The sequence below is a fragment of the Erythrolamprus reginae genome, chromosome 4 (genome assembly GCF_031021105.1).
Source record: "Erythrolamprus reginae isolate rEryReg1 chromosome 4, rEryReg1.hap1, whole genome shotgun sequence".
Lineage (NCBI taxonomy): Eukaryota > Metazoa > Chordata > Lepidosauria > Squamata > Dipsadidae > Erythrolamprus > Erythrolamprus reginae.
Genome location: NC_091953.1, coordinates 18,701,741 through 18,726,587, shown reverse-complemented (window position 1 = coordinate 18,726,587; position 24,847 = coordinate 18,701,741). Strand labels below are relative to the sequence as shown.

At 40.7% G+C, this 24,847-nt stretch overlaps 1 protein-coding gene across 2 annotated transcripts in view; it reads left to right on the top strand.

The window, feature by feature from the left end:
• GUCY1A2 (guanylate cyclase 1 soluble subunit alpha 2) overlaps positions 1-24,847 on the top strand; it is a 252,779-nt gene that overhangs the window by 102,685 nt on the left and 125,247 nt on the right. For both annotated transcript variants that reach the window (XM_070751674.1, XM_070751675.1), the window contains exon 5: positions 16,153-16,638. In XM_070751674.1, coding sequence (XP_070607775.1) covers positions 16,153-16,638 — 486 coding nt within the window. The remainder of the gene's footprint in view (positions 1-16,152; positions 16,639-24,847) is intronic.

Sequence of the window (24,847 nt, the reverse complement as noted above, 5' to 3'; positions counted from 1 at the left end):
ACCAAGACAACTAGACACAAGAACAGTTTTCTCCTGAACGCCATCACTCTGCTAAAGAAATAATTCCCTCAACATTGTCAAACTATTCATTAAGGCTGCATTGCTATTGCTATTACCTCTTCTCATCTCATCATATAACTTGTTACTTGTATCCTTACAATTTATATTAATATTGATTACAGTGATCCCTCGAGTATCGCGAGGGTTACGTTCCAAGACCCCTCGCGATACTCGATTTTTCGCGATATAGTGGTGCAGAAGTAAAAACACCATCTGCGCATGTGCGCCCTTTTTTCCATGGCCGCGCATGCGCAGATGGTGTTTTTACTTCCGCACCTGGGAAGACCCAGGGAAGGTTCCTTCCGCCGCCCAGCAGCTGATCTGCTCGGCAGCGCCGCAGCAGCGAGGAGCCAAAGATCGGGGTTTCCCCGCCGCCCACGCAAAGGGGAAACCCCGATCTTCGGCTCCTCGCTGCTGCCGCGCCCGCCGCTTGTCCGCCACCTGCCTGCCCGCCTGCCCGCTGCTTGTCCGCCCGCCGCTTGTCCGCCGCCTGCCTGCCTGTCCGCCCGCCCGCCGCTTGTCCGCCGCCTGCCTGCCCGCCGCCTGCCTGCCCGCCCGCCCGCCGCTTGTCCGCCCGCCGCTTGTCCGCCGCCTGCCTGCCCGCCCGCCCGCCGCTTGTCCGCCGCCTGCCTGCCCGCCTGCCCGCCGCTCAGTGCACGAGAGAGGGAAAGTGAGAAAAAGAGAGAGAGCAAGAGGGGGAGAGATAGAGAAAGAGAGAGAAGGAAAGAAAGAAAGAAAGAGATGAGAAAGGAAGGAAGAGAGTAAGAAAGAGGAAGAAAGAGAGAGAGAGAGAGAAGAGTGGAGTATTTTTTAATTAATATTTTCTGAAAAATCGCGATATAGCGTTTCACGAAGATCGAGATCGCGAAAATCGAGGGATCACTGTATTTCTTAATTGCTTAATTGCTGTACAGTGACAGCACCTCGAGGCTCGACTACTGTAATGCTCTCTACATGGGGCTACCTTTGAAAAGTGTTCGGAAACTTCAGATCGTGCAGAATGCAGCTGCGAGAGCAATCATGGGCTTCCCTAAATATGCCCATGTCACACCAACACTCCACAGTCTGCATTGGTTGCCGATCAGTTTCCAGTCACAATTCAAAGTGTTGGTTATGACCTATAAAGCCCTTCATGGCACCGGACCAAATTACCTCAGGGACCGCCTTCTGCCGCACGAATCCCAGCGACCAGTTAGATCCCACAGAGTGGGTCTTCTCCGGGTCCCGCCAACTAAACAATGCCGCTTGGTGGGACCCAGGGGAAGAGCCTTCTCTGTGGCGGTCCCGGCCCTCTGGAACCAACTCCCCCCAGAGATTAGAATTGCCCCCACCCTCCTTGCCTTTCGTAAGCTACTTAAAACCCACCTCTGCCACCAGGCATGGGGGAATTGAGATTCCTTCTCCCCCTAGGCCTTTACAATTGTATGCATGGTATGTTTGTATGTATGTTTGGTTTTTTATATTAAGGGGTTTTTAATTCGCTTTTAGTATTGGATTATTATTGTATACTGTTTATGATTGCTGTTAGCCGCCCCGAGTTTTCGGAGAGGGGCGGCATATAAATCCAATAAATAATAATAATAATAATATGCACCAAAGACAAAGTGAATTCTGCATTTCCAGTTGTTAATTCCAGGATTCTCACCAAATGCTTCCTAACTCCTGCATCTTTTATTAAAGTCTTATTCTGTGCTATGAAAAATGACCAGAGTTCTGTACATTTTCAGCCCATTTATATAAATTCTGTTTCTCAAAAAGGCTATTTTGGGAGAATGTCATCTTTTGAGACCATTTGGACTCGTAGCTTAGAAACATGCTTGCCCTTTTATTTTCCAGATTTATTTTCATTTCACAGCAAATTGGCTGACATTTATTGGTGCAGGACACTTCCACCATCTCCCTTAATAGGGTGCCTTGCATTTCTGACGTTTATTCCTCCTACAGCTTAAGGCATCACAAATCAATAGAAGAAGAAGAAAAAAAAAGGCTAAACTTGTTGTCTTGGGGTTTGGAGCTATTGTACATTATGTAACACCAAGGCATTGTCTATAAATAACCCGAATTGTAACAGTAAGTCTGATGCTGTGAAGAACAATGTTTCTTGACAATTTTTCATTCTGAAAGAATTCAACTATGGGAGCTTAGACAAAAAGGTGCATTTCACAGAGAAATAAATTTCTGAACCCATCTTTCTGAACTATTTAAATTTCCCATGCAATTTTCTTATAACAGGCAACCGTGTAGATCTTTTTTAGCACATAATTATATGGAACGGGGTGGGAGATTTTCCACTTGAAGCCTGTAATATCTTCTGTAACCTCTTTTGTTTAATGAAAAGAAGGACTAGGGGTGACATGATAGCAGTGTTCCAATACTTGAAGGGTTGCCACAAAGAAGATGAAGTCAACTTATTCTCCAAAGCACCTGAAGGCAGAACAAGGAGTAATGGGCAGAAAGTAATCAAGGAGAGAAGCAACTTATAACTAGGGAGAAATTTATTGACACTTACAACAATTAATCAAAGGAACAAAAGTTGTAAGGGCCCCAACATTTGAAGTTTTTAAAGAATAGATTAACCCACCAATTGAATTATTTATTTATTTATTTATTTATTGGATTTATATGCCGGCCCTCTCCGAAGACTCGGGGCGGCTAACAGCAATCATAAAACAACGTACAATAATAATCCAATGCTAAAAACGATTAAAAACCCCTTAATATAAAAAACCAAACATACATACAGACATACCATGCATAAAATTGTAAAGGCCTGGGGGAAAGGGAATCTCAATTCCCCCATGCCTGGCGGCAGAGGTGGGTTTTAAGTAGCTTACGAAAGGCAAGGAGGGTGGGGGCAATTCTAATCTCTGGGGGGAGTTGGTTCCAGAGGGCCGGGGCCACCACAGAGAAGGCTCTTCTCCTGGGTCCCGCCAAGCAGCATTGTTTAGTTGACGGGACCCGGAGAAGACCCTCTCTGTGGGACCTAACTGGTCGCTGTGATTCGTGCAGCAGAAGGCGGTCCCTGAGATAATCTGATCCGGTGCCATTAAATAGTATAGGTCAGGAGTGAGATCTAACTTACCTCACTGTTAGTTCGCTTCCTCCAGCGCCCTGCGCACACATGCACAGCGCCAAAAAAGACCTCCCCCCCCCCAGAAAAAGCTAAAAACAAGTTGGTGACTACATGGACAGTCCCACAAACGCATCTTTTGCCCCTGGGCAGAAGGGGGAAAACCCCTTAAAAAAACCCCTAAAAAACCCCTAAAAAATTCAATTTTTTTTTAAAAAAGAGGGCACCGCCCCAAAACCAGCATTGACCAAATTGGTTGTGTGATGTCATAATGATATCACCAGAGGGTCACTATTGGTTCAAGCGAACCGGTTGGAGCCCACCTCTGGTATTGGGGCGGGAAGGCAAATCTACTCCCTTGCAGTTTCATTCCATTGCTTCTAGTCCTTCCATGTGCTAGTGAGAACAATGCTGATCTTTCTGCTCTGTGACAGCCCTTCAGATATTTGTAGACAGTTATCAAGTCTCCTCTCAGCCTTCTTCTTTGCAGACTAAATATCCCTAGATACTTTAACCGTTCCTCAAAGGACATGATTTCCAGACCACTCACCATCCTTTTAACTCTCCTTTGAACTTGCTCTAGTTTATCAATGTCCTTTTTAAATTGAGGCTTCCAGAACTGAACACAGTATTCTAAGTGTGGTCATGTAGAGAGGAATAATTACTTCACATGAGCGAGATTCTATGCACCTCTTGATGCATCCCAGGATTGTAATAAGATGCAACTGAGCCCACAGAAGAAATGGGGGAATGGCAAACATCTGGGAAGGAATCCTTCTTATTTTGTTAGACTTTAAAAGTGAGGAGTAGGGAGTGGGGAGGAGATGTATCCATTCAGAGTTGCAAGATTCTGCTGGTGTAGCCTTACAATAAAGGTAGAGTTAGTCTTCTGTGGGCACAGTTGTCTCTTATCTTTGTTTGTTTGAATGATCTCCTAAGACTGATAGATTGATAGTTGCTACTACATTTTGGATTGCATTCTCCTCTTAAAAGTAAAGGTAAAGTTTTCCCTTGCACATATGTGCTAGTCCAGTGATGGTGAACCTTTTTTTGCTCTGGTGCCAAAAGGATGCATGCATGCGCAGTAATACTTATGATTTGTTTCACTTGTTGTGAGCCGCCCCGAGTCTTCGGAGAGGGGCGGCATACAAATCCAAATAATAAATAAATGTGCCCAGACCTATAATGCAGGCATGTACAACCCCGCTAAGCTACTCCCACTCATTGAAGCCTCTGGACTTCTGGTTGGTTTGTTGGGCCATTTGTCACAGTCCCCAGGCTTCAGGAAAGTTCTCTGGAGCCTGTGGATGCCAAAAAACAGTCCAACGGGCCAAACAGAACTTTGGAAATGAACTTCCCATTAGGCAGTTTTTCTCCTGAAAACAGCCTTCTCCCACCCTCCAGAATGCTGACAATCAGCTGCCCAGTACACATATGTGTTCTGGAGCTAACTGTTAACATATAGCATAGAAAAGGGGGATGGAATGTTGAGAGAGAGCAAATTTGCATATTGGTATATAAATCAGTTTTTGGCAGTTGGAAGATGAGAATTCTTGGGGATTCGTACGGTGACTCTTGGTGAATCTACCATCGTGGAGCTTCCAAGATTCGCCCACGTTTCTTCAACACTCCATGGCTTGCATTGGCTGCCGATCAGTTTCCGGTCACAATTCAAAGTGTTGGTCATGACCTTTAAAGCCCTACATGGCATTGGACCAGATTACTTCCGGAACCGCCTGCTACCGCACGAATCCCAGCGACCGATAAGGTCCCACAGAGTTGGCCTTCTCTGGGTCCCGTCGACTAAACAATGTTGTTTGGCGGGCCCCAGGGGAAGAGCTTTCTCTGTGGCGGCCCCGGCCCTCTGGAACCAACTCCTCCCGGAAATTAGAACTGCCCCCACCCTCCCTGTCTTTCGTAAACTACTCATTTATACCGCCAGGCACGGGGGAGTTGAGATAGCTCTCCCCCCTAGGCCATTACAAGTTATGCATGGTATGTTTGTGTGTATGTTTGGTTTTATAATAGGGGTTTTTAGTTGTTTTTTATTATTGGATTGTACATGTTGTGTTTATTATTGTTGTTAGCCGCCTCGAGTCTGCAGAGAGGGGCGGCATACAAATCCAATTAATAATAATAATAATAATAATAATAATAATAATAATAATAATAATAATAATAATAATTATTATTATTATTATTATTATTATTATTATTATTATTATTATTATTATTATTATAGAGAGCAGATGTATAGAGAAATATAGTTATACTGTCATGTTGTTTATTTGTGTAAATATGAAACCAGTTCAATGAGAAAAGAAGAAATAAAAGCATAAGATTTATATTGGAGCCATTGTATCTGTATCCCAATATACATAGTATCACGGTTCTGCTATGAAGAGTCTCTGCTGTATGAAGTGAAGAACATCACTTACAACCATAAATAACATAGAAAGCCAACACTGACTTAGGGCAAAGTGTCACATGCCTTCAGATATGACTCTGCATGCCACCTATGGTACCCATTCCATAGGTTCGTCATCACGGTGCTAATTGTTCCTGACTCTAGGGGGCGGTGCTCATCTCCATTTCTAAGCCAAAAAGCCAGTTCTGTCTGATCACAATTTTGTGGTCATGTAGGCAGCATGACTAAATGCTGAAGGCACACGGAATGCTGTTACATTCCCACCACCAAAGTGGTCCCTATTTTTCTACTTGCATTTTTACATGCTTTCAAACTGCTAGGTTGGCAGAAGCTGAAACAAGTAACGGGAGCTCATTCCTGTTACATGGTGCTAGGGATTCCAGACACCAAACTGGCAACCTTTCTGATTGACAAGCTCAGTGTCTTAGCCACTAAGCCGCCGCGTTCCATTCGCCTCTTATTTTCCCATATTCTGGACTGAGGGAAAGAAACATAGAAACATAGAAGACTGACGGCAGAAAAAGACCTGATGGTCCATCTAGTCTGCCCTTATACTATTTACTGTATTTTATCTTACAATGGATATATGTTTATCCCAGGCATGTTTAAATTCAGTTACTGTGGATTTACCAACCACATCTGCTGGAAGTTTGTTCCAAGGATCTACTACTCTTTCAGTAAAATAATATTTTCTCATGTTGCTTTTGATCTTTCCCCCATTAACTTCAGATTGTGTCCCCTTGTTCTTGTGTTCACTTTCCTATTAAAAACACTTCCCTCCTGAACCTTATTTAACCCTTTAACATATTTAAATGTTTCGATCATGTTCCCCCTTTTCCTTCTGTCCTCCAGACTATACAGATTGAGTTCATTAAGTCTTTCCTGATACGTTTTATGCTTAAGACCTTCCACCATTCTTGTAGCCCGTCTTTGGACTTGTTCAATTTTGTCAATATCTTTTTGCAGCTGAGGTCTCCAGAACTGAACACAGTATTATATACTGAACACCCCTTATATAGAGCGCTGGTGAGACCACATTTGGAGTACTGTGTTCAGTTCTGGAGACCTCACCTACAAAAAGATATTGACAAAATTGAACGGGTCCAAAGACGGGCTACAAGAATGGTGGAAGGTCTGAAGTATAAAACGTATCAGGAAAGACTTAATGAACTCAATCTGTATAGTCTGGAAGACAGAAGGAAAAGGGGGGACATGATCGAAACATTTAAATATGTTAAAGGGTTAAATAGGGTTCAGGAGGGAAGTGTTTTTAACAGGAAAGTGAACACAAGAACAAGGGGACACAATCTGAAGTTAGTTGGGGGAAAGATCAAAGGCAACATGAGAAAGTATTATTTTACTGAAAGAGTAGTAGATCCTTGGAACAAACTTCCAGCAGACGTGGTAGATAAATCCACAGTAACCGAATTTAAACATGCCTGGGATAAACATATATCCATTGTAAGATAAAATACAGGAAATAGTAAAAGGGCAGACTAGATGGACCATGGGGTCTTTTTCTGCCGTCAGTCTTCTATGTTTCTATGTTTCTATGTATTCCAAATGTGGTCTCACCAGCGCTCTATATAAGGGGATCACAATCTCCCTCTTCCTGCTTGTTATACCTCTAGCTATGCAGCCAAGCATCCTACTTGCTTTTCCTACGCCCGACCACACTGCTCACCCATTTTGAGACTGTCAGAAATCCTTCTCTTCTGAAGTTTTTGCTAACACAGAACTGCCAATGCAATTACTCAGATTGAGGATTCCTTTTCCCCAAGTCCATTATTTTACATTTGGAAACATTAAACTGCAGTTTCCATTGCTTTGACCATTTATCTAGTAAAGCTAAATCATTTACCATATTACAGACGTAATATGGGTACAGAAATGGGTAGCTATGTCTAGATCACACCTACAAGTTTTTCACCTTTTTTTTTAATGTCCTCATTTGAATATGACGGAGAGCAAAAGGGATCCAAGAAGGTATAGACTATAACATGTGCCTCTCGGCATAATTAGAAGCAACATGATCCTAACAGTTTCGGAGTTTGATTTTGATTTGCATTTCTGCTTGCGAATATACAAAGTGATTAAAAACAATGAAACTTTACAAATAATTAGGAGCAATAATCGTAAAACAAACAGTTCAAAACAATGCCAGATGACAACCAAATCCAAAGCAGCAGGTTAAAAACAGCAGGCTGAATTCAGACATTTACATTTCTAGTTCAAAAGTGGAAAACAAAATGCTGGCTATATTATATGTTCTCTTGTAAGGGGTGGGGTACTGATAGTGTACTTGTTCTGCTGTTGATTTTATAATGCTTGAAAACAAGCTGTTCTGGTACTTTTAATAGAAAACCAGGACATTATTGTTATTATTACATGCTGGGCCTTTATTATTATACTTTCATTCCCTAGGCTTCTCTTTTTAATTGTGAACATTAAACAAAACGTGTGATACTGGTTGGTGACACCATAAACATGCTCCAGTAATCCATACTCATATATTTATGATGCTATCAATATTTATTAAAAAACATTAGTAGCACAGGAAAAGAAAAGTCTCTGCATATTTATAATTTATTATTATAGGCTTTAGCCAGAATATTTTTTTTATTAAAAAAAATCTAAATTGGAAATGTGTAGCTTTGAGAGGGAAAGAACAGAGATAGAATAGAATAGAATTTTATTGGCCAAGTGTGATTGGACACACAAGGAATTTGTCTTGGTGCATATGCTCTCAGCGTACATAAAATAAAATATACATTTGTCAAGAATCATGTGGTACAACACTTAATGATTGTCATAGGGGTCAAATAAGCAATGAAGAAGCAATATTAATAAAAATCTTAGGATATAAGCAACAAGTTACAGTCATACAGTCAACATGGGAGGAAATGGGTGAAAGGAATGATGAGAAAAACTAGTAGAATAGAAGTGCAGATTTAGTAGAAAGTCTGACAGTGTTGAGGGAATTATTTGTTTAGTAGAGTGATGGCGTTCGGAAAAAAACTGTTCTTGTGTCTAGTTGTCTTGGTGTGCATGATGATGGCAATCTTGAAATACGTGAGGATGTCCCATTGGATTTTGGATTTTGGGGTGATTTTCATCATTTTTTTATATTTTATTATTGTTTTGTAAGCCGCCTAGGGGTTTGCTCTATAAGATGTGTGGCCAAGTAAATCTACTTGATTTACAAGAGCCTTGGTGGAGCAGTGGTTAGTATTGCAAGTTACTTCTGCCGATCACCGTCTGTCAGCTGTTTGGCAGATTGAAGTAGGCTCAAGGTTGACTCAGCCTTCCATCCTTCCAAGGTCAGTAAAATGAGGACCCAGATCATTGGGGGCAATATGCTTACTCTCTGTAAACCGCTTAGAGAGGTCTGTAAAGCTCTGTGAAGCGATATACAGTGGAACCTCTACGTACGAACTTAATTCGTTCCGTGACCAGGTTCTTAAGTAGAAAAGTTTGTAAGAAGAAGCAATTTTTCCCATAGGAATCAATGTAAAAGCAAATCGTATGTGTGATTGGGGAAATCATAGGGAGGATGGGGGCCCTGTTTCCTCCCAGGAAGTTCCTAGAGAAGCCCCATGGAAATGGCAGTATTAGTTAAAAGCGATGCGATGGGAGAATTGAGAGAAATAAAGCAAGCAGCAATAGAAAGCGCTCAGGCGGTAATAGTTTTGGGTTGGAAGGATGCGACAAAATGGACAATGCAAAATTGGTATAGGTACATGGTGGACCATATTCAATTTGAAATTATGGATAAAAGGATAAATTTGGATAAAGAAACTGAATTGAGACATCTGATGGGATGGTGGGACAAGGTAAGATGATATATGCCGAGTAGAATCCGAGACCAAGCTACAAGAAATAAATTGGAATCACTCTATAATATGTAAATAGATATATTGTTCTTGGGTCAAAGTGGGTTATATAAGAAACACCCCCGATTTGGTGGTGGGGTATGTATGTGTGTCGGCGTGATGGGCACATTTCACTATGCACTGATTTATGTTGTGTGTATATTAAACTTGTTAAAAATCAATAAAAATATTATGAAGCCCCATGGAGGCTTCTCCCCACCTTTTCCGGCCCTGTTTCCTCCCAGGAGATTCCTAGAGAGGCCCCACAGAGGCTTTCCGATTACAGTTTTGGAGCCTCGGGTTTGTAAGTGGAAAATGGTTCTTGAGAAGAGGCAAAAAAAAAGCTTGAACACCCGGTTCTTATCTAGAAAAGTTCATAAGTAGAGACGTTCTTAGGTAGAGGTACCACTGTATGTCTAAATGCTATAATGCTACTAAATAAATAAATACACTCTTACAAAGAGCATTCTAGGAGCAGTTAGCTTCACAGTGTAATACGTTATCCCAAGGTGTTGGACTCCCCTTCCCCAAGGTGTTGGACTCTCAGGGATATTTCAGTTTGGTCTTTTGAATTGAGTAAGAATAGGACTCAGTGGCCTACGTAGCCCTTTCCTACTCTGTGATGCTATGCCATTGGTTAAATCTGCAGTCCACCTTTGTAGGGTCTTCTGAGCTTTGCAACAGGGTGTTTTCTAAAAGGAATACAGTGTTCCCTCTCTTTTCGCGGGCGATGCGTCCCGAGACTGCCCGCGAAAGTTGAATTTCTGCGAAGTAGAGATGCGGAAGTAAATACACTATTTTTGGCTATGAACAGTATCACAAGCCTTCCCTTAACACTTTAAACCCTAAATTGCAATTTTCCATTCCCTTAGCAACTATTCAGATTATTACTCACCATGTTTATTTATTAAAGTTTATTAAAAAAAATATTTATTAAAGGCAGACGAAAGTTTGGTGATGACATATGACATCATCGGGCGGGAAAAACCGTGGTATAGGGAAAAACCGCACAAAGTATTTTTTAATTAATATTTTTGAAAAACCGTGGTATAGACTTTCCGCGAAGTTTGAACCCGTGAAAATCGAGGGAACACTGTAGAGGTAAAACTCTCAGGGATATTTCAGTTTGGTCTTTTGAATTGAGTAAGAATAGGACTCAGTGGCCTACGTAGCCCTTTCCTACTCTGTGATCCTATGCCATTGGTTAAATCTGCAGTCCACCTTTGTAAGGTCTTCTGAGCTTTGCAGCAGGGTGTTTTCTAAAAGGAATAACTGCAATAGCAGATTTTGTGTCGCAACACACAACAAAACATCAAGAACAAGGGAGAGGCACTGAAAGCAAACTTTCCAGGCAGAAATATTTTTATAAAGGGCTCTTTACAAACTCTTCTCTATGGAGTTTGATGTAGCAGTTAAGGCATCAGACTTGAAACCTAGGAGACTATGAGTTCTAATTCCACTTTGGGCGCAAAGCCCTCTGGATGACTTTGAGCCAGTCACTTTCCTTCAGGTTTAGAAAGGAGGCAATGGCAAATCACTTCTTAGAAACCTTGCTAAGAAAACTTCAGGGACTTGTCCAGGCAGTGCCAGAGAATCGAATATAATGGAATGGAAGGAAATATCTGTCTCTTGGTCTGTTTGTCTACAACAAGGGTTTTAATGTTGATTTCATTGAGGGCCATGTTAACACAACAGGCCAAATCAGAGTTGTGCTTGAACTCGGGGGGATGGGATGGGGTCGGGTGGGCGTGGCCAGCTCAACATCACCCATGTTGGGAGCACCTGTGGTGGCCTGAACTCTCTGCCAGTGAAAATGGGCTCCCAAGCTCCATTTTCGACTGCGACGGCTTCCTGCAACCCTCTGCCAATGAAAACAGAGCTTGGGAGGTCCGCCTACAGCCCTCATGAGCTTTGTTTTTGTGAAGGCCTCCTTCAACCCTCTGCCAAAGCCTATTTACAGGACTGTCTCTTTCCGTATACCTCCCAGCAACTGATTAGAGCCCACAGGGTTGTCCTTCTCCAGTCCCGTCGACTAAACAGTGTTGGTTGGTGGGCCCATGGGGGAGGGCCTTCTCTGTGGCGTCCCCAACTCTTTCCTTTCCTTTCATTGCAAAATTTGTTTGACTTTTGAGGGTAACCCCTGTCTTAAAAAGTTGATGTGATAGACAAAAACTGTGGTTATTTTTGGATCCACGTCAGAGATTTAATACAACGAAATTGCTGTTTCCCAGAGTTATCTACCCTGTAAATCTTAATCATTTTCATCAATAACAATCCTTAACTGTTGGTAATATTATATGTGAACATTGTGCTGACATTTTTCTAGGAATGATGCTAGAAAAGAAAAGAAAAGGAAGTAATGGAAAAGCTGCATGTTTCTAGCCCAAGGAAGACGCCAAGTTTGTCTTGTTATCATTATAACATTCTTCTTGGGAGGTTGAGCTTCATTGTGACCCTTAGCTTTCGTTTCTCCTCAACTTAATCAAGACGATGAATTATTCTTAATTAACAGCAAGTCTGGAATTTCCTGACTTGCAACTTATAAAAACAAACAAATGATAGCAGTTGGCATGTGCCCTTCCTTCTTTTCAAATATGTATATTAGAAAAATTGTTGTAGAACAACAATCATCATCTCCTTTTAATGAGTCAATTAAAACTGGGCAATAGACTGGAGTTGAGTGTTTACTGGCTGTATACCTTTCCTGTCTCCAATACGGAGTTTTATTCAGCAGGTATATTCTCATTCTGTCCAGAGAGAGAAATATTTGCCTCTACCTAGGATTGAACTCACAGCCTCCTGATTGTGAGGAGGGGAGCTCCACCTCTAGGCCAACACACCCCTTACTGTTGTAGAATGATAATATGAAGAGAAGGATTTAGGGGTAGTGATTTCTGACAGTCTCAAAAATGGGTGAGCAGTGTAGTCGGGCAGTAGGAAAAGCAAGTAGGATGCTTGGCTGCATAGCTAGAGGTATAACAAGCAGGAAGAGGGAGATTGTGATCCCCTTATATAGAGCGCTGGTGAGACCACATTTGGAATACTGTGTTCAGTTCTGGAGACCTCACCTACAAAAAGATATTGACAAAATTGAACGGGTCCAAAGACGGGCTACAAGAATGGTGGAAGGTCTTAAGTATAAAACGTATCAGGAAAGACTTAATGAACTCAATCTGTATAGTCTGGAGGACAGAAGGAAAAGGGGGGACATGATCGAAACATTTAAATATGTCAAAGGGTTAAATAAGGTCCAGGAGGGAAGTGTTTTTAATAGGAAAGTGAACACAAGAACAAGGGGACACAATCTGAAGTTAGTTGGGGGAAAGATCAAAAGCAACGTGAGAAAATATTATTTCACTGAAAGAGTAGTAGATCCTTGGAACAAACTTCCAGCAGACGTGGTAGATAAATCCACAGTAACTGAATTTAAACATGCCTGGGATAAACATATATCCATCCTAAAATAAAATACAGAAAATAGTATAAGGGCAGACTAGATGGACCATGAGGTCTTTTTCTGCCGTCAGACTTCTATGTTTCTATAATAAAATGACAATAAAAGGAGAATTTTTGATAAGCAAATACATTGTTATATCAGCATCCCAGGGTCCATGGACTTTTTCATCCTACAATGTTAGAACAGCCTCCATACTTTTAAGTGGTCTGATAATTCAAGACATCAGCTTGGAGAGAAAGGAATATCATGCTGCTTAAATATCTTCCAAATTCCACACGTTTTTGATAAAACCAATTTATTTAAATGTCAATTTTGCTGAGAAAATGCTTCTTGGAATGCATTTAAGCTCAGAGTTTTACTTTCCTGCATCTTATGTACTGGGTGCTTCTTTACAAATGAACATATTTTTTGGTGCTTTGCCTAAATGTCAAACTATTTGTGCATTGTTAGGCAATGACATACAAATAAGTACCTAGAAGCTTCTCAAAAAAAAAAAAAAAAGAAAGAGCAATTTTAAGAGAAAGGAGAATTTTATATGCATTATAAATTTGGACATGGCTATATCAAATGCTACTCATAGATTCTTGGAATGAAGTCATTTTTTTTAACTCAAGGCTCTTCACTCATTATTATTGCAATACTGTACATGCATATTTAAGTCAATTTATGTTCGTTTTGGCTGAAGAAGCAAAAGAACAACCTTCAGAAATAAATAAAGTTGGGGAAAAAAATTGGAATAATTTGCCTGGTTACTCTCATGGCTGAAAAATAACCCCCGTATATAGTTGAAACCCTGGTCTTTAACTTTCTTCAAATTGCAGTATATCACTGTATTTGACAGCACATATTTTCTCTTAGCAGACAAGGGCAGAAACTGCCAGATTAAGTGATTTAAACAAAATAAAGAGTTGCTGAGAAAATTTATTTTTCCTAGCTCCTGAGCCAAGCCAGACGTCAAATAGCTTAGGGCTGGTTTAGGCTTGAAACAATGTGCGAAGCATTCAGGGATCCCACCACTATATCAATTAATTGACAGGCTTTCCTTGAGGAAGATGCCTGTTGGACTTCGGGCTTTTTTTTTCTGTTGGCATATAAATTTCTTGTCTCCCATGGTTGTATGCTTTGTGTATATTTATCAGCATTACATAGCTGCGAAATTTATAAGCCATCCAGAGCCACACTGGATTTGGGCAACACCAAAATCAAATCAGACCAAATTATGAATGCATAAATAAATAGCCCCAAAAGAATGTATAATAAACAAGTTATTTGAACAATCCAATTAATATGCAGAAAAAACAATTGCTGTCAATCTGCCTTCCATTGAGGACCTGTATACTGCATGAGTCAAAAAGAGGGCGGTGAAAATATTTACTGACCCCTCGCATCCTGGACACAAACTGTTTCAACTCCTACCCTCAAAACATCGCTATAAAGCACTGCACACTAAGACAAGTAGACATAAGAACAGTTTTTTCCTGAACGCCATCACTCTACTAAACAAATAATTCCCTCAACGCTGTCAAACTTTTTACTAAGTCTGCACTTCTATTTCTACTAGTTTTTTCTCATCATTCCTATCACCCTTTCCGTCCCACTTAGGACTGTATGACTGTAACTTGTTGCTTGCATCGTAAGATTTTTATTAATATTGATTGTTTCTTCATTGCTTATTTGACCCCCATGACAATCATCCTTGTGCCACATGATTCTTGACAAATCTATATTTTCTTTTATGTGCACTGAGAGCATATGCTTCAGATCGTGCAGAATGTAGCTGCGAGAGCAATCATGGGCTTCCCTAAATATGCCCACGTCACAGTCTGCATTGGTTGCCGATCAGTTTCCGGTCACAATTCAAGGTGTTGGTTATGATCTATAAAGCCCTTCATGGCACCGGGCCAGTTTATCTCAGGGACCGCCTTCTGCCGCACGAATCCCAGCGACCAGTTAGGTCCCACAGAGTGGGCCTTCTCCGGGTCCCGTCAACCAAACAATGTCGGTTGGTGGGGCCCAGGGGAAGAGCCTTCTCTGTGGCAGCCCCGACCCTCTGGAACCAACTCCCCCCAGAGATTAGAATAGCCCCCACCATCCTTGCCTTTCGTAAGCTCCTCAAAACCCACCTCTGCCGTCAGACGTGGGGGAATTAAGATAATCTTTCCCCCTAGGCTTCTACAATTTATGCATGGTATGTTTGTATGTATGATTGGTTTTATAACAAGGGTTTTTAACTGTTGTAGTATTGGATTTTTACATTTTGTTTTTTGTCACTGTTGTTAGCCGCCCCGAGTCTACGGAGAGGGGCGGCATACAAATCAAATAAATGAATGAATGAATGAATGAATGAATGAATAAATAAATAAATGAATAAATAAATAAATAAGCACCAAGACAAATTCCTTGTGTGTCCAATCACACTTGTCCAATAAAGAATTCTATTCTATATTCATAAGGGGTAGTGATTTCTGAGAGTCTCAAAATGGGTGAGCAGTGTGGTCGGGCGGTAGGAAAAGCAAGTAGGATGCTTGGCTGCATAGCTAGAGGTATAACAAGCAGGAAGAGGGAGATTGTGATCCCCTTATATAGAGCGCTGATGAGACCACATTTGGAGTACTGTATTCAGTTCTGGAGACCTCACCTACAAAAAGATATTGACAAAATTGAACGGGTCCAAAGATGGGCTACAAGAATGGTGGAAGGTCTTAAGTATAAAACGTATCAGGAAAGACTTAATGAACTCAATCTGTATAGTCTGGAGGACAGAAGGAAAAGGGGGGACATGATCGAAACATTTAAATATGTTAAAGGGTTAAACAGGGTTCAGGAGGGAAGTGTTTTTAATAGGAAAGTGAACACAAGAACAAGGGGACACAATCTGAAGTTAGTTGGGGGAAAGATCAAAGGCAACATGAGAAAATATTATTTTACTGAAAGAGTAGTAGATCCTTGGAACAAACTTCCAGCAGACGTGGATGGTAAATCCACGTTAACTGAATTTAAACATGCCTGGGATAAACATAGATCCATTGTAAGATAAAATACAGGAAATAGTATAAGGGTGGACTAGATGGACCATGAGGTCTTTTTCTGCCATCAGACTTCTATGTTTCTATGTTTCTATAAGTAATGAAAAAAAAATAAATGTATGCAAAGAAAGAATGCACAGAAAATCATTTGTTACAGTAGACGGATGCTACTTTGATAAACTTTATATGTTTGCTTTGAAGGGTCTAATTCTGCATTATTAAATGTCTCTTTATTCCAGGTCATGGAAATCAAAGGACAAATGATCCATGTCCCAGAATCAAACTGCATTTTGTTTTTGGGCTCACCGTGTGTGGACAAGCTGGACGAACTGATGGGCCGAGGCCTCCACCTTTCAGACATACCGATTCACGATGCTACCCGTGACGTCATCCTTGTCGGGGAGCAGGCTAAAGCCCAGGATGGCTTGAAGAAGAGGATGGACAAGCTTAAAGCAACCTTAGAACGAACGCACCAAGCTCTAGAAGAGGAGAAGAAGAAAACTGTGGATCTTCTCATCTCCATCTTCCCAGAAGAAGTAGCTCAGCAGCTCTGGCAAGGGCAGCAGGTTCAAGCCAGAAAATTTGATGATGTCACCATGCTCTTCTCAGACATTGTTGGCTTCACTGCTGTCTGTGCCCAGTGTACACCCATGCAAGTGATCAGTATGCTCAATGAGCTGTACACCAGATTTGACCACCAGTGTGGATTCCTAGATATCTATAAGGTAACATCTTTCATCCTTCAAGATTTTACAGAAGTATGATATTGCTAACATACCCTTTTTTTAAACTTACTACTAAAAGATAAATGACAGTTTGTTACAAGAAAGTTGACTATAGGAAAAAGTGAGCAATGGAGTATTGTATTGGCAGTTCTGTGTTAGCAAAAACTTTAGAAGAGAAGGATTTAGGGGTAGTGATTTCTGACAGTCTCAAAAGGGGTGATCAGTGCGGTCAGGCGGTAGGGAAAGCAAGTAGAATGCTTGGCTGCATAGCTAGAGGTTAACAAGCAGGAAGAGGGAGATTGTGATCCCGCTGTATAGAGCGCTGGTGAGACCCCACTTGGAATACTGTGTTCAGTTCTGGAGACCTCACCTACAAAAAGATATTGATAAAATTGAACGGGTCCAAAGACGGGCTACAAAAATGGTGGAAGGTTTTAAGCATAAGACGTATCAGGAAAGACTTAATGAACTCAATCTGTATAGTCTGGAGGACGGAAGGGAAAGGGGGGACATGATCGAAACATTTAAATATGTTAAAGGGTTGAATAAGGTTCAGCAGGGAAGTGTTTTTAATAGGAAAATGAACATAAGAACAAGGGGGCACAATCTGAGGTTAGTTGGGGGAAAGATCAGAAGCAACGTGAAAAAATATTATTTTACTGAAAGAGTAGTAGATCCTTGGAACCAAAATGTCCTTCCTGTTAATTCTTCTAGATATGTGACCAGCCCAATTATATTACAATTAATGATGTCACATACTTTTGTTTATTCTCTAATTCATGTGCAAGTCTTTCTATCTTCTATCTAAACTATATACATCATTGAAATTTTCTGGGAGAATTAGGTATATTCAGTGAATTGCTTGGGGGATGGGGTTGCCCTTGTCCTGTCTACCAGAGCATTGTTTCTTTGCCCTTTGGGAATCAGCCCCTCCATTCTTTCTATGGAGATTCTGAGTCATCCAGGTCATGATTGTCCCAAAGGTGCTTTTTTTTTCAAAAGGCAACTGGACCTTGTTTTACCTTGAAAACATTTTGCTTCTTATATAGGAAGCTTTTTCAGTTCAGACTGAAGAACTGAAGTCAGAACTGAAGAAGCTTTTGGGATAAGAAGTGAAACGTTTTCAAGGAAAAACAAAGTCCAGTTGCCTTTTGGGAAAAAAAGCACCTTTTGGGAGGATTACACACTACATCCTACCCCAGGACATCACTTGCTATTCAAAAAAAGTGTAGCCATTCATTTCATTGCTCACTTCTGTTGTGGTTAGCTCTGGCCCAGCTCCTGCCCCAAGGATTGTGGATGTGGGGGAGACATCCACATGCTGCAGGCCTGTTTTGCCCCGGTGGAATCTGCTGATGAAGGCTCCTCTGACCGAGAAGACATGAGTGACAGGGAGGAGGAGAGTGGGGCAGACAGCTCAGAAGGAGATCAATTATCTAGCTCCTCCTTGGATTCGGAACAAGAGTTAATGATACAGCCACGCATGCGGAGAGCGATGCACAGGCAACAACAACTGAGAAATTATTATCAAAGAAAATAAGGCCACCTGTGGTTGGGTGGGGCTGTGGTAATTAGTGAGGCTGCTATAAATAGCAGCCTGTGGGTTTGGCCATTGTGGAGGATTATCTGATCGTTGTGTTTCATGATTGCTTTACTGACTTTGACCTTTTGTGTGCTGATTTTTCCCCGCTTTGAAACGAAACCAGAGCAAAGTGTGTTTCACTTTGTGAAAGAAGAAGAACTGTGAATTGCCTCACAGCTGCAAGCTAAGTATCACAGAACTGATAAGGGACTTGTACAAATTACCAGTTTGTTTGGAGACCGGTGCTCTTTGCTATACCAAAAGAGGGCTTGGTTTAAGTGAATTTTCATTATAAAGAACATTGTTTTGAATTTTCAAATGTGTGTGTCTGAAATTTGTACCTGTGAATTTTTGGGAGGAGTCTACCAGAGAGCCCGACAGAACAACTGCAATGTTAATAATTAAGTACAATAGTGGCAGTGAGAGTTATCTGGGCTCTTAAAAAGGCCATGAATCTTTTTTTCTTTTTCTTTCTGGCATCAAAAGACCACAAATTGAGCAACCGTGCTTTAAAATCCAAACTCACTCCAACCCTTCATCTGTGCTCGGTGCAGAAGCTTAATTGCATTCGGTTACATCCATGCTGCACGGTGTTTTGATTTCTCACAGCTGTAATTTGAGTCTCATTAATACAGATTCTAGCCAGAAAGTTATTGGGGGAGGGGGGAGAGAACAAACTTTCATGGTGTACGACTGCTCACAGGGCAGTACCCTCTCCTTAACATTTTTCTCTTTTTAAGGAATAGTTACATTGACCATAGTGAGACAAAACAGTTTGAAATATTCACTTGGGCTATCCAACGCTATCTGTGATCTCGCACATGCCATTCTTCAGATTCATATTCTTCCTTAGAATGTGCTTTGTGTATAAACATTAGAGCATGGATACACTTAAATTTAGGATTTAGGAGTAGTGGTTTCTGACAGTCTCAAAATGGGTGAGCAGTGTGGTCGGGCAGTAGGAAAAGCAAGTAGGATGCTTGACTGCATAGCTAGAGGTATAACAAGCAGGAAGAGGGAGATTGTGATCCCCTTATCTAGAGCGCTGGTGAGACCACATTTGGAATACTGTGTTCAGTTCTGGAGACCTCACCTACAAAAAGATATTGACAAAATTGAACGGGTCCAAAGATGGGCTACAAGAATGATGGAAGGTCTTAAGCATAAAACGTATCAGGAAAGACTTAATGAACTCAATCTGTATAGTCTGGAGGACAGAAGGAAAAGTGGGGACATGATCGAAACATTTAAATATGTTAAAGGGTTAAATAAGGTTCAGGGGGGAAGTGTTTTTAATAGGAAAGTGAACACAAGAACAAGGGGACACAATCTGAAGTTAGTTGGGGGAAAGATCAAAAGCAACATGAGAAAATATTATTTTACTGAAAGAGTAGTAGATCCTTGGAACAAACTTCCAGCAGACGTGGTTGGTAAATCCACAGTAACTGAATGTAAACATGCCTGGGATAAACATATATCCATTGTAAGATAAAATACAGGAAATAGTATAAGGGCAGACTAGATGGACCATGAGGTCTTTTTCTGCCGTCAGTCTTCTATGTTTCTATGTTTCTAAATAATCTTCCCTCTCATGGTTATACACTTCTGGTATTAACAGAGTAACAAAATTGGAAGGGATTTTGTACTGTAGGTCAAAGGAGACCCAATATCAGCAGTCCTCGGGCCGCTCATTGTCCATGAGAAAATTTTGGCAGTCCGCAGAAAAATCATTTGCATTTTTTTATATTGCACTAAATACTATTTATTTTTCTTAGTGGTCCGCGGAATTTAAAGTTATGAATTTAGTGATCCCTAATGTCCGAAATTTGGTGGCCCTTGCCCTACACCAGCAGTAGGCAAAATTGGCTCTTCTATGGCATGTTGACTTCAACTCCCAGAATTCCTGACCTAGCATGATGGGCTCAGGAATTCTGGGAGTTGAAGTCCACAAGTCATAGAAGAGCCAACTTTGCCTACCCCTGCCCTACACCATTTCTGACAAATGGCAGTCCAGTGTCTTCTTAAAAGCCTCCAGTGATGAAGCTCCCACAACTTCCAAAGGCAAGCTGTTCCTTCGGTTGATTGTTCTCACTGTCAGAAAGTTCCTCCTTATTTTCAGGTTGAATCTCTCCTTGATTAGTTTCCATCCATTATTCCTTGTCTGGCCTTCGGGTGCTTTGGAAAATAGTTTGATCCCCGCCCCTGTATGGCAGCCCCTCAAATACTGGAGCACTGCTATCATGTCTACCTTGGTCCTTCTCTTCACTAGACTAACCATGCACAGTTCCTGTAACCATTCTTCATATGTTTTAGTCTCCAGTTTCCTAATCATCTTGGTTGTTCTTCTCTGCACTTTTTATAGCATCTCAACATCTTGTTTGTAGTGTGGTGATCAAAACTATTTATTTATTTATTTATTTATTCATTCATTCATTCATTCATTCATTCATTCATTCATTCATTTGTCCAATACACAATACATATGGAAGAGAATAGACATGAAGTAATATATATAAAGATAATATGTAAAAATAGAGGAGAAGATATATGAAAGGAAGAAAATATATATGATATATGAGATAAAAGAAAGACAATTGGACAGGGGACGAAAGGCACACTAGTGCACTTATGTATGCCCCTTACTGACCTCTTAGAAACCTGGAGAGGTCAATCGTAGATAGTCTAAGGGAGAAATGTTGGGGGTTAGGGGTTGACACTACTGAGTCGGGTAATGAGTTCCACGCTTCGATAACTCGATTGTTAAAGTCATATTTTTTACAGTCAAGTTTGGAGCGGTTAATATTAAGTTTGAATCTGTTGCGTGGTCTTGTGTTGTTGCTGTTGAAGCTGAAGTAGTCATTGACCGGTAGGATGTTGCAGCATATGATCTTGTGGGCAATACTTAAATCATGTTTTAGGCGCCGTAGTTCTAAGCTTTCTAGACCCAGGATTGTTAGTCTATTTTCGTAGGGTATTCTGTTTCTAGTGGAGGAGTGAAGAGCTCTTCTGGTGAAATATCTTTGGACGTTTTCAAGGGTGTTGATGTCCGAGATGTGGTATGGGTTCCAGACAGATGAGCCGTATTCAAGGATGGGTCTGATAAAAGTTTTGTAGGCTTTTGTGAATAGTGTGAGATTGCTGGAGGAGAATCTACGTAGGATCAGGTTAACAACTTGATGCAGTATTCCAGGTGAGGTCTTACTAAGGCTTTATGGAGTCATATTAGTACTTCACTTGATCTTGATTGTATCCCTCTGTTAATGCAATTTAGAATTGCATTGTCCTTTTTGGCTGCCAACACATTTTGCTGGCTCACATTTAGCTGGTTGTCCACTAAAACTCCAAGATCCCTCTCACAGTTCTGAGTCTATTCAGCCTGGTTTCACCCAGTCTATTCGTGTACTTTTGTTTTTTCATGCCTACGTGTAAGACTTTACTTTCCTCTATATTGAATTTCATTTTGTTAGATAGGACCCGGTATTCAAATCTGTCGAGATCTCTCTAGGTCTTGAGCCTAGTGAAATATCTTTTACTTCAAGAGCATGGTTGGAAATGCTGGAGAATGTTAAGGAAAATATTCCTTATTCTGTGTTGCTACCTAAATTTCTGAATGCTGGTCTGAGACTACTTTTCCATTCAAAACAGAGGTGGGTTTCAGCAGGTTCTAACCAATTCTGGAGAACTGTAGTGGAAACTTTGAATAGTTTGGAGAACTGGTAAATAGTATTTCTGAGTGGCTCCCTCCCCATCTATTCTCTGCCTCCCGAGTCCCAGCTGATCAGGAAGAAATGGAGATTTTGCAGTACTCTTCCTCTGAAGTGGGGTGAGAATGGAGATTTTATAGTATCTTTCCCCTGCCATGCCCACCTAGCCATGCCCACAGAACTGGTAGTATTTTTTTTAAATCCCCACAACTAATTCAAAACTGTTCGTTTTGAGATAAGGTCATCTTAAATCCCCTGAGATTTAGGAAAAGGGTTCAAATACAATGACATATTGATTTTCAGAACAATATATACCCTGATTATCTTGATATCTAAAATCAAGATTCTTTTTAGTAGTACTGTATACAGAATAATAGAGTTGGAATGGACTTTGGAGATTCTAGTCTAATCCCCTGCTCAAGCAGTTGACGATATATAATATTTCATACAAGAGGCTGGCTGGTCCTAAAAACTTCCAGTGTTGGCGCACCCAACAACTTCTGAAGGCAAGGTGGTCCACTGGTAAATTGTTTTAACTATCAGGAAATTTCTCCTTAGTTCTTGTTTGCTTCTCTCCTAGATTAATTTCCATCCATTGCTTCTTGTCTTACCATCTGGACAGAGGTTTTTGTCCACTGTTCACTGGGGGAAAAAAAAACAAAGTAGAATGCATGCATGCATGCATTTGTGCCTAAGAGAGATTTAAAAAATGAAAGTCTGAAAGGTTAAATACACAGACATGTTAAAATTCTGGTTTGTAGGTCTTAAAGTGGTAGCTGGCATGGAATGGTCTCCTGCTGTTAAATTACACGTTAAAAGCTATCTAAAAATATACTTTTCTGATGCTGCTTTCCTATACAAATAATTAGTGTAGTTGCTATAGAGATATTAGATGATCACAAAGAAGACAGCTCATGTGACACTAAAGAAGAGGAAAAATTATATGACTTAATCTACTTTAAAAACAAAACAGAACACAACCTCATATTAGCATGCATATATTCACGCAGAGTCTATATACTTAAAATGCCATCAGCAAAAGATTTTTCAAATTACAATTCTAGTTTCACCAAGCAATTCTGGGACATTATACTAATTTGCTCAAGAAATGGCTCCCATTTATTTTAACTAATGTTTTCGAAGTGAGAAAATAGTCAGTCCTTTGGGCAGTGGTTCTCAACATTTTGAAAACAACAGTACTGCATCTTTCTCTGTAATATTTAGAATTGTACCCTCAACCCCTGAAGGAAAGATTATCTTATGTGCTGCTTATAAATTGGGTTGGTTCATGAATGAAGCAAGATAGTGGAAGTAAGAACAGTGGCAAGAAAGATTTAGTGTGGAGAAGATACAAAGCCAAGGAAAGGAGATGATTGGAAAAAAAGGCACATTGGCCATTTTTAACATACTTATAACAGAATAACTAAGTTTGGAAGGAACTTGGAGTCTTCTAGTTAGTACAACCCCCTGCTAGGTAGGTAGATAAAATTGCTAATGCAATTTTATTTATCATAAAACTTACCAGGAAAGACATAAAACATATCCAATCTGTATAGTCTGGAGGACAGAAGGGAAAGGGGGGACATGATAGAAACATTTAAATATGTTAAAGGGTTAAATAAGGTTCAGGAGGGAAAGTGTTTTTAATAGGAAAGTGAACACAAGAACAAGGGGACACAATCTGAAGTTAGTTGGGGGAAAGATCAGAAGCAACGTGAGAAAATATTATTTTACTGAAAGAGTAGTAGATCCTTGGAACAAACCTCCAGCAAACGTGGTTGGTAAATCCACAGTAACTGAATTTAAACATGCCTGGGATAAACATATATTAATCCTAAGATAAAATATAGGAAATAGTACAAGGACAGACTAGATGGACCATGAGGTCTTTTTCTGCCGTCAATCTTCTGCGTTTCTACGTTTCTATGCTATAGCTGAGGTCCCCGACCCATATGCCACAGGCAGCACAGGACCATGGCTTATTTATAACTGAGCTATGCAGGCCGGCGTGCTTGCAGCTACACTAGGACACGTGGCAGACACTGGTGCTTGCAGGCCCACTCGTGTGAATGGCAGGCGTTGGGGCTCACAACCCCACTCGTGCTCACAGCTGGCACCAGCGTTCGCAGCCCCACTCAGCCCGCCGCTCACACAAATGAAGATATGGGTGTTTGTGCATGTCCCTGTTCCTCACACAAAACCATCCCCTTATTTATTTTTATTTATTTATTTATTTATTTTGTCCAATCCCCTTCTCACGCCAGGCCGACAACCTCGAAAGGTTGGGGAATGCTGATTTATAGGTAGAGCGGCCCAAGAGAAAGGGAAGCATAGAAGACATGTTAGTAGACAGTTTGACAGTACTTTACGTACTCATATTTTATTTTCAGACTGTGATTTCAACAATTGGTGTGACTAGCAGAAATGTAACCGATGCGACAGCCACGAAGCTGCAATAATAAAACAAGCTTTATTTGTTGACAGTTTGCTTATCAGAGTAACACTAGTATAATTTGCTATGGAGAACAATGTGGAACATTTACTCTAGCCTGTGCGATGTCTTTAACTTGTGTAACGTTTTAAAAGAATACATGCTATTAACAGTGATCTTTATTGAGAGCACTTTATAAAACCTACTTGTATATGCTCTGGGAAATTTGAAAGAAAAAAACATCAACAGAACATGACTATTTCTCAAACCATATCTGGGCATTTTATTTTCTATGACGTATGCTTTATTTGTATTCTGCTGGAATTTTTATATCCATGACAATATAAAAAATGAAATATCGGTAGTCCTCAACTTAGCGACCCTTGAAAGTTATGAGGGAGCTTTCTGGAAGTGCTTACAATACAATTTTGAAATTCCAATGGCTCCCCCTGTGATCATGTGACTGTATTCATTCATTCATTCATTCATTCA